Consider the following 15,103-nt stretch of genomic DNA (forward strand, 5'->3'; position numbering starts at 1 on the left):
AAAAGAGTCAAACTACCAAGCATTTTAAAAGCACAGTTCAAATTAGTTTTAAACATTAATAAGTATGAAGCATTTTAATAAATTGAAACTACTCACAAAGAAAATAAAACTACTTACAAAGAAAAAAAATGTTTTAAACATTTCCCTTAAACTAATTAACTATACTACTAATTTTTTTTAACACTATCCACTTACTTAGCAAATCTTTCTTCACAAAATATGCAAAAATTAAACTATGAGGCAACTATGAATGAACTTCTAAATCAATTCTCATTGAATTAAACATCTAGTTCACTACCACAAGCATTTTACTTAATATATTAATACATAAAATTTAATCCCTAAGCCAATTACCCAGGTATGTGAATACATACTCAAATGCTTTCAAAAATTAACTTAAAAAGTGCACACAGACACAAATGTAGAGCAATCTTTTAATGGAGACCTTAAACAATTAAAATTTCAATGGAAGGAGAAAGATAACCAACGCTTGTTTACATACCTGAGAGGCATTTAAGAAAATTACACTTTAACATACTAAGTTTGATTTCTGTTATTAATCAAAATGTTTTAATCTATGAATAACAAACAAAAGAAAACACAAAAGGCACAATGGTGACTACCTTGATAGCTTGTTCAAAATTGAGAACTTTTCGATTAACTTGGTTTCCAATCATGCCAGCATCCATCTTGGGATCCATCATTTCAATGGCAGACATAGCTTCAAAAAGACCAAATCTGCAAATAAAAAAATTGACTCTACAAATTGTTTATGAACTAATAAGCTTACCTAGATTCCACGGTGGTACAAAAATTATTACAGTACTTTAAATAACTACCCTATTTTATGTATTTGGTCTTTCCAACTTGCTATCACTTCTACTTCAATTAGATAATCTTCCTTTAACATAAAAATTCTTCCATGTACTTGTCACAAGTTATTTTACATGTACTATGAGGCAAGAAAAGAATTAAAACCAAAGTTGTTTTAGTTCTTCCTTCAAAAAGTTAGAAGTTTTTGAAAAAAAAGAGATCAATTGATCTACAATGGATTTCATTTTGCCTTCTTTAAATTTTTCTAACTATTTAACACTTAGAAAGTTATGTTTGGAATAATCATTATCAAATGTAACTTTCAGATTTTTTTCATTCTCTTTACATCTTGAAAGTCTAAAAACCTAGCACATTACCATCTATATGCCCAAAGTTTTGGCAATTACATAAGAAAAAAGTAAAATCCAGAAATTTTGATGGTCTGGTGTTTGTGGCTTATTAGCCATAGAAGCAGATAGTTGTGATGTAGTGTGGAGTGATTAGTTAGTATATCTTTGAGATATGAGAAAAGAAAAGCCTAAAAGAAAGTGACTGTCCATCAAGCTACTGACTTCCTATTTTGCTTAGTCTAAAGCCATTAGATTACCAGGAAAATAAAGACACCTACCTTGTTATATTAAATCATTTCTCTCAGAAAAGCAGCAGCAGTAAGACATCAAGAAAAATAAACAAATTGGACCTAATCAAACTTAGAAGCTTTTGCACAGCAAAAGAAACCATAAACAAAATGAAGACAACCTACAGAATGGGAGAAAATATTTGTAAATGATGCAACCAACAAGGGCTTAATTTCCAAAATACATAAACAGCTCATACAACTCAACAACAACAAAAAAAAAACAACCCAATTGAAAAATGGGCAGAAGACCTACACAGACGTTTCTCCAAAGAAAAAATACAAATGGCCAGCAGGCACATGAAAAGGTGCTCAACATCTCTAATTATTAAAGAAATGCAAATCAAAACCACAATGAGGTACCACCTCACACTGCTCAGAATGGCCATCATTAAAAACTCTACAAATAACAAATGCCAGAGACGACGTGGAGAGAACGGAACCCTCCTGCACTGTTGGTGGGAATGTAAGTTGGTACAGCCACTATGGAAAAGAGTATGGAGGTTCCTGAGAAAACTAAAAATAGAATTACCACATGATCCAGCAATCCCACTCCTGGGCATATACAGATGAAACTTTAATTCAAAAAGATCTTTAATTCAGAAAGATACATGTACCCCTATGTTCACAGCAGCACTATTACACAACAGCCAAGACATGGAAACAGCCTAAAAGTCCACTGACAGATGAATGGATAAAGAAGGAGTGGTACATAAATAAAATGGAATACTACTCATCCATTAAAAAGAATGAAATAATGCCATTTGCAGCAACATGGATGGACCTAATACTTAGTATTACCATACTAAGTGAAGTCAGACAGAAAAAGACAAAAACCGTATGATATCACTTATATGTGGAATCTAAAATATGACACAAATGAACCTATCTACGAAACAGAAACAGACTCACGGACATAGAGAACACACTTGTGGTTGTCAAGGGGGAGGGGGTTGGGGGAAGGATGCAGTGGGAGGTTGGGGTTACCAGATGTAAACTATTATATAGAGAATGGATAAACAACAAGGTCCTACTGAACAGCACAGAGAACTATATTCGATGTCCTATGATGAACCATAATGGAAATGGATACATAAAAAAACCATATACATACGTATAACAATCATTTTGCTGTACAGCAGAAATTAACATGACACTAAATCAACTATAATTCAATTAAAAAAAAAAAAGAAGAGCTTTAAGGAGACACTCCCTGAAATCCATCAAACCTCTTAATGCTTCAATTTAAGATACTCTGACAATATGAGCATACTGAAGAAAACTCTCATCTATAAATTTGATGCAATGTTGTGAATCAAAACCCAAATGGTATTTTTCAATGAGCTTGTCAAGCTGAAAGAGAAAATATGCAAAAATGGAAAAAAAACTTTTCAATAAAACAACAGGGATTCACCAAATATCAAAGATACTATAAACCTGTAATAATTAAAAGCATTCTAGCATACACAGATGAAGAAAAAACAATCCAAAGCCATGTTTTTGTAGGAAGTACATATGATAAAGGTGGAATTTCAAATTAGTGGAAAAACAGTGTATTAGTCAATAAATACTACTAAGACAAATGGCTAACGATCCTGAAAAAGTAAAATCTTTGATTTACACAATTTAATAAAACAAACCCCAGGCAGATCTAAGTTCTAAACCTAAAATAAGCAAACAAACAAAAACTCTTTTAATAATTTACAAAGCTACAAAGAAAAACGTTGATAATTCCAACTGTGTAAAATATTAAAAATTTATATGCAGCAATAAACCAGTCAGTTAAAACACTGACAATTATCTAGGGGAAATATTTTTAATATAGGTAATTTTGAAAAAGTTAATATCCAGAATATATAACTAACTCATACAAATAGGAAAAGGCAAATAATCCAAAGAAAAGTAGGCAAAGGACATGAATGGATAATTAACAGAAGAGAAAATATAAACTATTAATAAAAAAGTAAAAAGCTATTAAAATTCTAATGTAATCAAGTAATGCAAAACAAAATGATGCTGGTTTTTGGCGGGGGTTGGGGGGAGTAAGGAAACTTTTTTTTTTTTTAATTTGTACTCTCATATGCTGTTGGTGTTAGTGTAAATTGATAAAGACTTTTGTGAGGGAAAAAATTTGGCTGAATCCATTAAAATCCAGTCATTTGATTTCTAGGCTTCTATCCTAAAAATCATTTGCACATGTATATGTATAAAGAGGCTTGCATAAATTAAATGTTTTCAATTTTCCCACATTACCAAAAAACGTTGCAATCTGAATGTCCATCAATAGGGATACCGTAGGACAAATTATGGTACAGTCATCTTATAAAATAAAAAGCAGCAGTTAAAATGAACAAGGTGGAGTTAACATGGAAAGATCTCCAAGATATACTGAAAGGGGGGGGGGAATTTGCAGAATACACACAGTCGACCCTTGCTATCCACAGGGGGTTAGCTCCAGGAGCCTCCACAGATGCTCAAGTCCCTTACATAAAAAATGGCAAAGCTGAATACTGTACTATATATCCCCATTTACAGTTAACTAGTTTTATAGATTTCATTCACGTATATAAGTATATATATTTTTTATAGGTCCAGCACATGTAACAATCTGATGACTTATAACAATGACTATCTCCAAGCAAAGAACAAAGATTGTGTTGGACAGATGGTGTCATGAGAAGTTCTGCTTCATCTCTAATGTTTAAATTTGTTAAAAACAAAGTATCCATTTATTACTTATATGAAAACAACTAAAGAAAAGTTGTTAATGGCACAATTAAAACCCTAGATCAATAAAGTCTACCATATGACCCAGCAATCCCACTACTGGGCATATACCCTGAGAAAACCATTCAAAAGGACACATGTACCCCAATGTTCATTGCAGCACTATTTACAATAGCCAGGACGTGAAAACAACCTAAATGCCCAACAACAGATGAATGGATAAAGAAGATGTGGTACATATATACAATGGAATATTACTCAGCCATAAAAAGGAACGAAATTGGGTCATTTGTAGAGATGTGGATGGACCTAGAGTCTGTCATACAGAGTGAAGTAAGCCAGAAAGAGAAAAACAAATATCGTATATTAATGCATATATGTGGAATCTAGAAAAATGGTACAGATGAACCTATCTGCAAGGCAGGAAGAGAGACACAGATGTACAGAACGGACACATGGACACAGGCAGCAGGGAAGAGAAAGGTAGGACAAATTGGGAGATTAGGATTGACATATATACACTACCATGCATAAAATAGCTAGCAGGAACATGCTATAAAGCACAGGAAGCTCAGCTTGGTACTCTGTGATGACCTAGACAGGTGGGGTGGGGGGTGGGAGGGAGGCTCAAGAGGGAGGTGATACAGGTATACATATAGCTGGTTCACTTCATTGTACAGCAGAAACTAACACAACAATGTAAGGCAGTTATACTGCAATAAAAAAAATTTTTTTAAATAAGGTATTTGCTTTATTAGTAAAATTGCTACAGAAACCAGAGCAGTAAGTTAGCTATTCCATGCATTCAACAAATACTGAGTGCCTGCTTATGTGCTAGGCACTGTTCTAGGCACTTGAGATACATGAGTGAGCAAAACAAATTTGCCTGTCTCATGGGGCTTACATTCTAGTGGAAGGAAACAAACAATAAAGATAAGTGTATGACATAGAAGGCTAGAAGACCGTACATGCTAGGGGGAAAAGAAATGACAGTTAAAGAAGATATGGATTAAAAGGATACAAATTTAATAGATGGCCAGGGTAGGCTGCTGGCAATCATGATCCCTGGGCTCAGTGTCTAAAACCTTGGGGAAATGAAGAGGGCTATGACCCTCTAGCGGCCCTCTCTCAAATGTTATTCCATAGTCAGGAGCCACGTTCTTTCCTGCATTAGCTTATGGTTTGATTTCATTATATCCTTCCTATCACTGCCAGTGACATCAAAATGATGACCTACAGTGGTTCTCAAAGTGTGGTCCCTAGATCAGCAGCATCAATCTCACCTGAGAACTTCAGAAATGCAACTTCTGTGATTCCACACTAGACCTACTAAATAAGGAACTCTGGGGGTGGGTTCCAGAAATCTGTGTTTTAAAACCCTTCTGATGATTCTGATGTCACTGAAGTCTGAGAAGAACTAAATTTCAAGTTTCTACTTCCCCTAACAAACGTCCAATCTTGTCTACTTACTAATTTAAAATTTCATACTCCCAACCTTGAAAATTGAGTCTGGCCACAGCAGTATGGGAACTGAGGCTATCTATGGGAGTATAAATATAATCAAGAATTTCCTTTCATTTACCTTTCTAGGGATTCTCAATCTACTTTCATCTAGGCATTTAATCACCTACCTCTGGTTATCAACCAGCGTATCACATACGACATGCAACCAATACCTTTTCTCACGAAATTCCACATCCTGTATACCTACCCTCAAGGTATGACCATAAGTCACAGTTTCACTAGGTACAACCACTTCCTATCACGACTAAGGTAAGCTGCCCCAAAACAGCTGACCAAGGTTAAAAATATATAAATAGTGTTATTCTTACAGCTTTGAAATGTAAAATTACTCAGACTTCAATGAATACTATTGCACAGGAGACAAAATAGATGGAAATATTACACTACACTATTTCAAAGGACACAAATACTTACAGCTTATCATGAAGCAGTTCTCCCAACTTTAATTCTAAAAGAAACAAAGAGAAAAATCTTTTGAATAATACCATATTTATATTTAACTGTTAATTCTAAGAAAAAAATGAAACAAAATATTAGCACCTGAAAAATGTGCCTGCAGTCCTTTAAACTTCATTTTCTAAGAAATGGTCATATTATTTCTACTCAATTACTAATATAATGTCTTCTACACAGTGAATATTTAAACACTAACTATAAATTGAACTTCTGAGAATTAACAAGTGACCCATCACAGGCTACAATAATACAACCAGAATTATCAGCCTCATTTAAAAAAAACCACTAATACATTTCTCCCTAAGTAAACTTTTTCACAGAACTATATGCTATTTCTCAAGTTGTTTTTAAACTACTTGGCATCATAATCTAATCTCTTTTTGTCCCAGGAATGGTGTTGAAACTATTTTTTTTATTACATTTTATTTAAATAATGTAGAAAACACTTGCATAAACAGCTGATCAAAAGAGTGTTAATCCTCCATAAAGCAGCAGTTCTCAACCTTGGCTGCATATCAGTATCAATTGGGGAGCTTTTGAAAATCCCAATGTCCAATCAGCACCCCAAACCAATCAAATTCTAGGAGTGGGACCCATAGAGTGGTTTTAAAGTACTCCAGATGATTTCAATGTGCAAGTAAAGGGAGGACCACTACTGTATCATTTTTAAGTAGCTTAAATGTTGATGGTCAACTCCTGTGGAAGACAAAAAGAAGCAGTTCTCAGAATATTACTAATCTCCCTAGCTAATAAGTTAAATGACATTCATTTTTCAAAGTTCCATGTACCAAAACAGATAAATCAATGAGAAGCATTTATCAAAATACTGTAATGAAGCATAATAGAACATACAGTGGTTCTCAAAGATGGTTTGAGAACCCAGGAGCCTGTGATGTTAAAGTCATTTTGTTATAATACTAAAACTAAAATACTAAAATAATACTAATACATTTTGTAAATAATACTAAACTTTTTTTCATTGTGTTGACAATTACAATGATGATGCAAAAGCAATGGTGTAAAGAGGAAAAGGGCAAAACTCTGTAGCTTCAGCACAAATCAAGACAGTGGCCCCAAGCTAAACAGTGTATTCTTCACTTCCATGCACTTTCACTTAAGAAGTCCTTGATGGAACAGTAAAAATTATTAATCTCAGGGCCAGGACCAGAGTGCAAGTAAGGCACGTAGGGTGCAAAATTTAAGAAGGCACTTTCAAGTAGTGCCTTCTTAAATTCTGTACCCTAATTGCCTCACTCACTTCATCCTAGGGCTGGTCCTGATATACCTAATTAAATTACAATCTTTGAATACATCTTTTTAATATTCTATTTGACAAATGGGAAGTATACATAAACACTTCCTCTGCTTAAGAGACTGTCTCAAGGAAAAGCTCTTGCACAACTATCATGGAACACCACTTTTACTTGAAAGAACAGTGACAAATTAGTTATTCAGACTTGACAATATGGCATTTTCTTGAAAATAAATGAGTTTGTCACTTTAGGAAAATAACTGACAAGGTTTATTGCCAGTGATAAAATTTGAGCTTTCAAGAAAAAATCAGAATTTTGGAAAACATGTATCTGCCACTGTGAACTTGACAGTGCCCAAATACTTAAAAAGGCTTTCCTGAGGATACTGTGGCGATATTAACAAATGTGCTTTTTAATACTGTATAATGAAGTGTGTCAACACTTGGAAAATGTGCTTAACTCACTAAAGCAATATTTTGCAAATAGCAATGCATGTTACAAAATTAGGCATGGATAAAAGATCCATTCAACGTTCTAGACAGACCAATATACTTTATGTAACACAGCATGAAAGGTCCACTGATATGCTTTCAGATTCCACACTGCAAACTTAATCTTTAAGAAACTACCACCTGCCAAGTTTTGGTGTAGTAGCAAAGAATATCCACAATTACCTGAAAAGGTTCCACCATCTTTTAACTACATATTTGGTGAGGCCTGATATACTTCCTATACTTCTACCAAAATGATATGTGGCAACAGACTGAACACAGAAGCAGATAGGGAATTCAGGTGCCCTCTATTATGCCGACATCAAAGAGATTTTCAAAAGTATAAAACAATGCCACTCTTCAAAGTTGTTGTTTTGGAAAATACATTTTTCATTTTAAAAATGTTATGTTGACATGCAATGGGTTTATTACCATTTTCAAATGAACAAGTATTTTTAAAATGTTTTAAATTCTAATACCGTAAACATCAATATACATATAATACACATAAACAATACTTTTTAAAAGCATAAGAAGGTATTTTTAAGAGTATAATGGGGTTCTGATACCAACAAATTGAGAACTGCTGTAATAATTTACCATATACTTAGGGTAGATTTGGGTACCAAATAGCCTCACTGAACACTCCACAGACCTAGAAGCAAGTCGATCACTCTGGGCCCTGATTTTATCATCTGTAAAATGAAGGCTTGTACTAGGTGATTCTGTTAAAGTTCCTTAGGACATCCTCCCTTTTGCCTTGGAAATGAACAATGAACTGTAACTTGTAGCTGGAGTTTGGGTTTGCAACAGTGCTAAGCACTTGAAGCATACGATCATTCTCCTGAAGAAAAGTAATCTAATGGGATGAGAAAAACATGTAACTATTTGACAACACAAATACATTTTACCCTCTTATAAATGAGAAGGTAATTTGAAAACTGGTGTTACAGATCTTTGAATATATTTCTACACGTAACATTGTAAATCATGGTTAAGTTCACTGCTAGGGTCGCTATGAAGACCCTACTGAACCTATGATATAGCTGGAATCCAATACTGTTGTACAGTGATAATTAAACAGATGAATTAAAGTTTACCCCTGGGTAAAGGTGGCCAACTGAACATATGCAACAACCTTTAACTCCCTCCTGAAATCTCATTTAAACAATTATAAAAGAAAAAAAAATTTTTTTTGAAGAAAGCTATGAACCTAAAGGAAGAGGAAAAATTGGTGCAGAAATAATACAACAAAATTAGGGAAACTTGGAAACAGAAAGACAAGTCGTTTCCTAGCAAACCCAAGAAAAATAAAACCAGCAGTGGAGAAAGCCAAAACCAACCTGATTTACCACTTACCTCTGAAAGTGAGGATATAAAGATGGGCTAAAATAGAGAGAACTGAGCCATCAGACAGCCCAGAGCCCTGCCCTAATTTACAGAACAAGATAACTACCCCTCCCTCACCTTGGATAATACTGAACGCTTTCTTTGAAAAGGGCAAACCAAAAAATCTCCAGGGACAGAAGGTTATTTAAAGGGTAGAGTTCAGTACTGGAAAGAGGGGGCATTAAGTGAATACGTGGAAATTCCAGACCTCTTCCCCCACTTACCTGTTAAATCACAGGCAGACAGTCAAATCTTCAACCTCAAGCAGGAGATTAGATAAATTTTCTCTACAGAATATAATCTTTCCAAGAGGAAGGAGCTAAATAACTGACACCAGAGGTTCTCCAACACAAAAGCCAAGTCAGATCACCTGATACTGGCGTTCACAGCAGAGGAGTCCCGCTCAAAAATTCGGAGCTTCCAGTTGGCTTTTTGGCAGCCCCCCACCTTCGACAGGCAACAAAGGATTCTTAGATATCTAAAGTAATCCCCTAACACGAAAGATAGAAACCAAAGAAAACAAACTAAAAAAGGCAAGTTGGAGGAAAGACACTACGTTGGGAAACAAAATTTCAAAAGAACTATTATTCTTAGAAAAAATATTGCAACCCTGAAACAAAAACACTCTACTTTTATGAAAAAAAGAAACATTCAGGGGGAAAAAATCTTAGAAATTAAATACAGCAGAAAAGAAAAATTAAATTGAGAGTCTTAGTCCACTCAGGCAGCTATAACTAAAATACCATAAATTGGGTGGCCTATGAACAACAAACTTTTATTTCTCACAGTTCTGGAGGCTAGAAAGTCTGAGATCAAAGCACCACCAGATTCAGTGTCTGGAGAGGGCCCACTTCCTAGACAGCCATCTTTTCACTATAACCTCACATGGCAAAAGGGACTAGGGAGGCTCTGTGGGGTTTCTTTCATAGGAACATCAATCCCAATCATGTGGGCTCCACTATGATGACCTAAGCACCTCCCAAAGGCCCCACCTCTTAATACCATCACATCGGGCATTAGGTTTCAATATATGATTTGGGGGAACACAAACATTCAGTCCACAGCGTTGAGGAAAAATACAAAGAGATGGAAAATGGGCAAGAAAGCATAAGAAAAAAAACAGATACTCAGCCTAGACGTTTCAATATTCAAAAAGTAAACACTCCATAATGTGAATAGAGAAAAAAACAAAGAGGAAATAGAGTAATTCAAGAAAGTTCCCCACAGAATATGTGAAACAGAAAAGACCAAATGGAAGCAAAAACCTATCAGACTTGAATAGCAGATTCCACATATAATAGAAGAAAGACTCAAGATAAATGAACCCATCCATGTTTGTCACTCAGTGGTTACGTGGAGTGCAGTGTTGAGAAGGCGTGTGAAGGATCTACAGCTGTCCCATGAACAACATGGGTTTGGACTGCGTGGGTCCACTTATACATGGATTTTTTTCAATAAATATACAAAAATATATGTGTAGAACATCCTGTGCAAGACTTGTATTAAAGTGGAGAGCCTATCCTTACACAGACATAAGAATTACAGAGGGAAGGAAGAATGAAATGGGGTCATCGGCATCTTCCCGCAGCTTCGTAAATCTGTTAACAATTGTCAAACTCAGAAAGCCACATGAAAAAAGAGAGAGTCAGAGTAAGGAAGATCAGAGGATATCTTTGACTGCCATTTCTGTGATTCATGATTAATAGTGGAATTTAAATATCCAACTGAAATATTAATGTGTGAAATTCTGGATGAAAAACAAGTTTTAAAAAAGAATGCTGTGGGACTTCCCTGGTGGTGCAGTGGTTAAGAATCCGCCTGCCAATGCAGGGCACACAGGTTTGAGCCCTGGTCTGGGAAGACCCCACATGCCACGGAGCAACTAAGCCCGAACACCACAACTACTGAGCATGCACTCTCGAGCCCTCGAGCCACAACTACTGAGCCCGTATGCCACAATTACTGAAACCTGCGAGCCTAGAGCCTGTGCTCCGCAACAAGAGAAGCCACCGCAATGAGAAGCCCGTGCACCGCAATGAAGAGTAGCCCCCATTCGCCCTACCCAGAGAAAGCCCACGTGCAGCAACGAAGACCAAACAGCCAAAAATAAATTAATAAATAAATTAATTAATTAAAAAAAAAGAATGCTGTAGTTGTAATGGTAATGATCATGGTGGTGCTCATGTATGGAAAAACTATACACAGAAGCAAGTTAAATCATTAATATTTTTGGTATATACTTAATTAAGAAAGTGTTTAGTTTTTGTAAAAGTTTGGATTTAAACTAAAAATTCATTTGGATTTAAAATAAAACTATTTTTAAGAAAAAAAAAAAAGAAAATTCCCCAGAACTGAAAGATCAAAGTGAAAGGGCTCCAGAGTCATCAACAAAGCAAACCATTGTGAAAGTTCTGGACACGGGGAACAAAGAGAAGATACTAAAAGGTTACATATGAAAGCTCGGTAATCAGAATGTCATCAGGCACTTGAGCAATGCGCTCAAAATTCTCAAACATACCCAGATGTATTATCAATAAAGTGGGAGGATACAATAAAGACATTTTCAGACACCCAGAGTCTCAAAAAACTGTATCTCCCATATGCTTTACTCAGGAAGATAATAAAGATGTCTGATCAAAACAAGGGAGAAAAGTAAGAAACCCCAGGCTGATGATGAAGGAAGATCTCAGGATCACACCAGGTACAAAAGGCAAAAGTCCAGATCTGAGCAAAGAAAGAGACTTGAGAAGAAATTTCTTCATGGAGATTAAAAACAATAGGATGTCTGATGTGCCTGAATGTCTTAAGAAGATTTAGACAACTGGTGAAGGGTGTAAGGTAGAATTAATGACAAGTACATGGTTTCTGAGTAAATATTTTTTGCATAAAACAGAAATGTGTAGGAAGGGAAAAGCAAAACCGTTTTACACTTTGGCTCAGCTATGAATAATATTTGCATAGCTCTATGTGGGGGGAAGTCCATAGATAATGCCCAAATGGGAGTGGGGGGAATCAAGAACAGCAATAAAAGCCTGCTATCTAGAATCATGATTACTAAAATAACCAACTAACAGGGGGAAAATGGTGACTTCTGAGGACACCTTTTCTATAGAGCAGGATAAACAATACAAGATTATAGGGGAAATTTGGTAAGAAGAGCCTTCAAAATGCAACAAAGGTCCCATTCCCTTCCTACTGCATGTGCTATTTAATGCTAGTCGTCAGAGGTCTTATGACATCCATGTGTTCCTTTCCTAAAAAAATCCAAGGTCAAAGAGGTTAAATGATAGCTGAACATTCTTAAAAGTAATCTACATGGAGTGAACCAAGCAGCACTACTGATATTTTGGGCAGAAAACTTATTTTTTGTGGGGGCCATCCCGTGCATCCGATGATGAGCAGCATCCTCAATGTGCACCCTAGACATCGGTAGCAAACTCCCACCCCTGAACGTGACAGCCAAACACGTCTCAAGACATTGGCAAATGTCCCTTGAGGGGCAAAATCACCCCTGGTGGAGAACAAGAATGATCCACAATTACCAGTGCTGCTCACCCGATCCATGCCCCACCATTAAAAATATTCTTGAGGGCTTCCCTGGTGGCGCAGTGGTTGAGAGTCCGCCTGCCGATGCAGGGGACACGGGTTCGTGCCCCGGTCCGGGAAGATCCCACGTGCCACAGAGCGGCTGGGCCCATGAGCCATGGCCGCTGAGCCTGCGCGTCCGGAGCCTGCGTGTCCGGAGCCTGCGCTCCGCAACGGGAGAGGCCACAACAGTGAGAGGACCGTGTACCACAAAATAAATAAATAAAATAAAATAAAATAAAATAAAATAAAATAATGAATGAATGAATGAATAATTGGTCCTCTTACCAAAAAAAAAAAAAAATTCTTGATAGTACGGACAAGGAAAACATAATTTTCATTTCCAAAACCACAATCACTTAAAAAAATGTTTTACAGGTTGCCCTGATCTTTCACCAGGACAATTTCTGTCCATCTTTTTCCTCTTAGAATAAAATGGTAACAAACAGCAAATGCATAGAACAATGATTCTCAAACTGGGGTTCATGAATTGAGGGGGTGGAGTGAAAGCCCATTAAAATTTTATCAAGGATCTATACTTCTTCTATAATAATTGTTCAATGCTATGCAATCAGTTCAATGATAACCTTTTTAAAAGATTACAGAAACATATTCCAGACCAAATGGATGATAACATTATAATCAACTATTGCTACAGTGTCAGGGCCCAAGCTTGTGTTCATAATTATGCTGGTTCCTGGCAATCACCCACAATGACAGCATTTCATGTAATACAGGTTCTCATACTTCTGAAGTACAAGATCCAGATATTCTCTGGTTTGAAGAAACATGGTCTTAGAATATTCATTTATTCTTAAAAACAAATATATTGTTCTGGGTGAGAGAAGACAACAGGAAAGAAGAGAAATAAGAGGCTTAAGCATCCTGGATTTTAAATGAGGGAAGAGAAAACAACAAAAGGAGTTTTCTGAAAGTACTGGGCAAGACCTAAAGGAACTGGATGGCTTATGGGGGTCCTAAACAGTGATACCTGTTATAAAGATTGACTAAGGAAGAATGAACTAAGCCATCAAAGAGAGAAGAAAATAGGATGAGAGGATGGGCCCATATCCTCCTAAATTAGAGTTTAAAAAGAATGAAAGTAATTATAGCTGACCTTGTATTACCTCTGGGCTCTAGACACCTAATGGTGTCAACATCCTAGGAGAGGTTGTTGGCTATGCAGAGCAAGGGTGGAAGAAGGGAATCTAGCAGGCAGAAGCAGCAGCAGCAGTGTATCTTTTATGATCGTTTATGTTTAAGTGAAGTGTCTTAAGTTGTAATTCTGTAATCAGAAAGTACCTAAATATAGACAAACAAATGGAATATAAAGAGCAGAGGCTTTACAGGTAACAAAATGAGATGGACTGAATTAGGCAAGGTTTCCCAGAGAAGGGAAGCTCAGAGGTGTAATTTAGACGAATGATATGTTACATATCAGGTAAAATAAGTGATGGCACTACACATTCAAAATAATTTGGAAAAAAAAAAAAAAAGCCTCAATGTCAGCTATAGGAAATGTGGCAGGAATGTGTGCCATGGGACCAATAAGAAATAAATGATGCAAGTTAGAATTTGATCCAGAAGATTTTGAAGAGCCACTAAAAGAATAAGTAGAAATGTGCATGAAAAACGCTGTCATCAGTATGCAGATTATTTTATAGTACTCCCCTCCTCCGAAATCACCAAAGTCTATCCAAATGCCATCACACTGTTATCAAAGAGAAACCACCGCGACAGTTAAGAAAAAGACGTAATGGTATGTGTATTAAATTTAGTTTTCAGAAAGGTGTTAGAAGTCTAACCTATAATCAAGGCTATGAATCTGATTATTTCAGGAGGGGAAAACAAATTATTAATACCATAGGCTCAAGAATACTAACAGGGGCTTCCCTGGTGGCGCAGTGGTTGAGAGTCCGCCTGCCGATGCAGGGGACACGGGTTCATGCCCCGGTTCGGGAAGATCCCACATGCCGCGGAGCGGCTGGACCCGTGAGCCATGGCCGCTGAGCCTGCGCGTCCGGAGCCCGTGCTCCGCAACGGGAGAGGCCACAACAGTGAGAGGCCCGCGTACAGCAAAAAAAAAAAAAAAAAAAAAAAAAAAAAAAAAAGCTAACAGCTTTCAGTCCTAAAATCATACATAAAGATTAATTCTATATCAACTTTTTAGTTTCAAGAAGTATACCTCACATTTGAGCCACTTGAGACAGTACAAGGGCTAATTATGG

The 15,103-nt window shown here is 36.3% G+C and overlaps 1 protein-coding gene across 3 annotated transcripts in view; it reads right to left on the reverse strand.

Moving 5' to 3' along the window:
* NAA35 (N-alpha-acetyltransferase 35, NatC auxiliary subunit) overlaps nucleotides 1-15,103 on the reverse strand; it is a 101,016-nt gene that overhangs the window by 82,601 nt on the left and 3,312 nt on the right. For all 3 annotated transcript variants that reach the window (XM_082606446.1, XM_082606445.1, XM_082606447.1), the window contains exons 3-4: nucleotides 6,116-6,149; nucleotides 624-738 (exon numbers count right to left, since the gene is read on the reverse strand). In XM_082606446.1, the coding sequence (XP_082462572.1) occupies nucleotides 624-738; nucleotides 6,116-6,149 (149 nt within the window). The remainder of the gene's footprint in view (nucleotides 1-623; nucleotides 739-6,115; nucleotides 6,150-15,103) is intronic.

Source organism: Mesoplodon mirus, assembly GCF_964341445.2.
Source record: "Mesoplodon mirus genome assembly, chromosome: 1".
NCBI classification, from domain to species: domain Eukaryota; kingdom Metazoa; phylum Chordata; class Mammalia; order Artiodactyla; family Ziphiidae; genus Mesoplodon; species Mesoplodon mirus.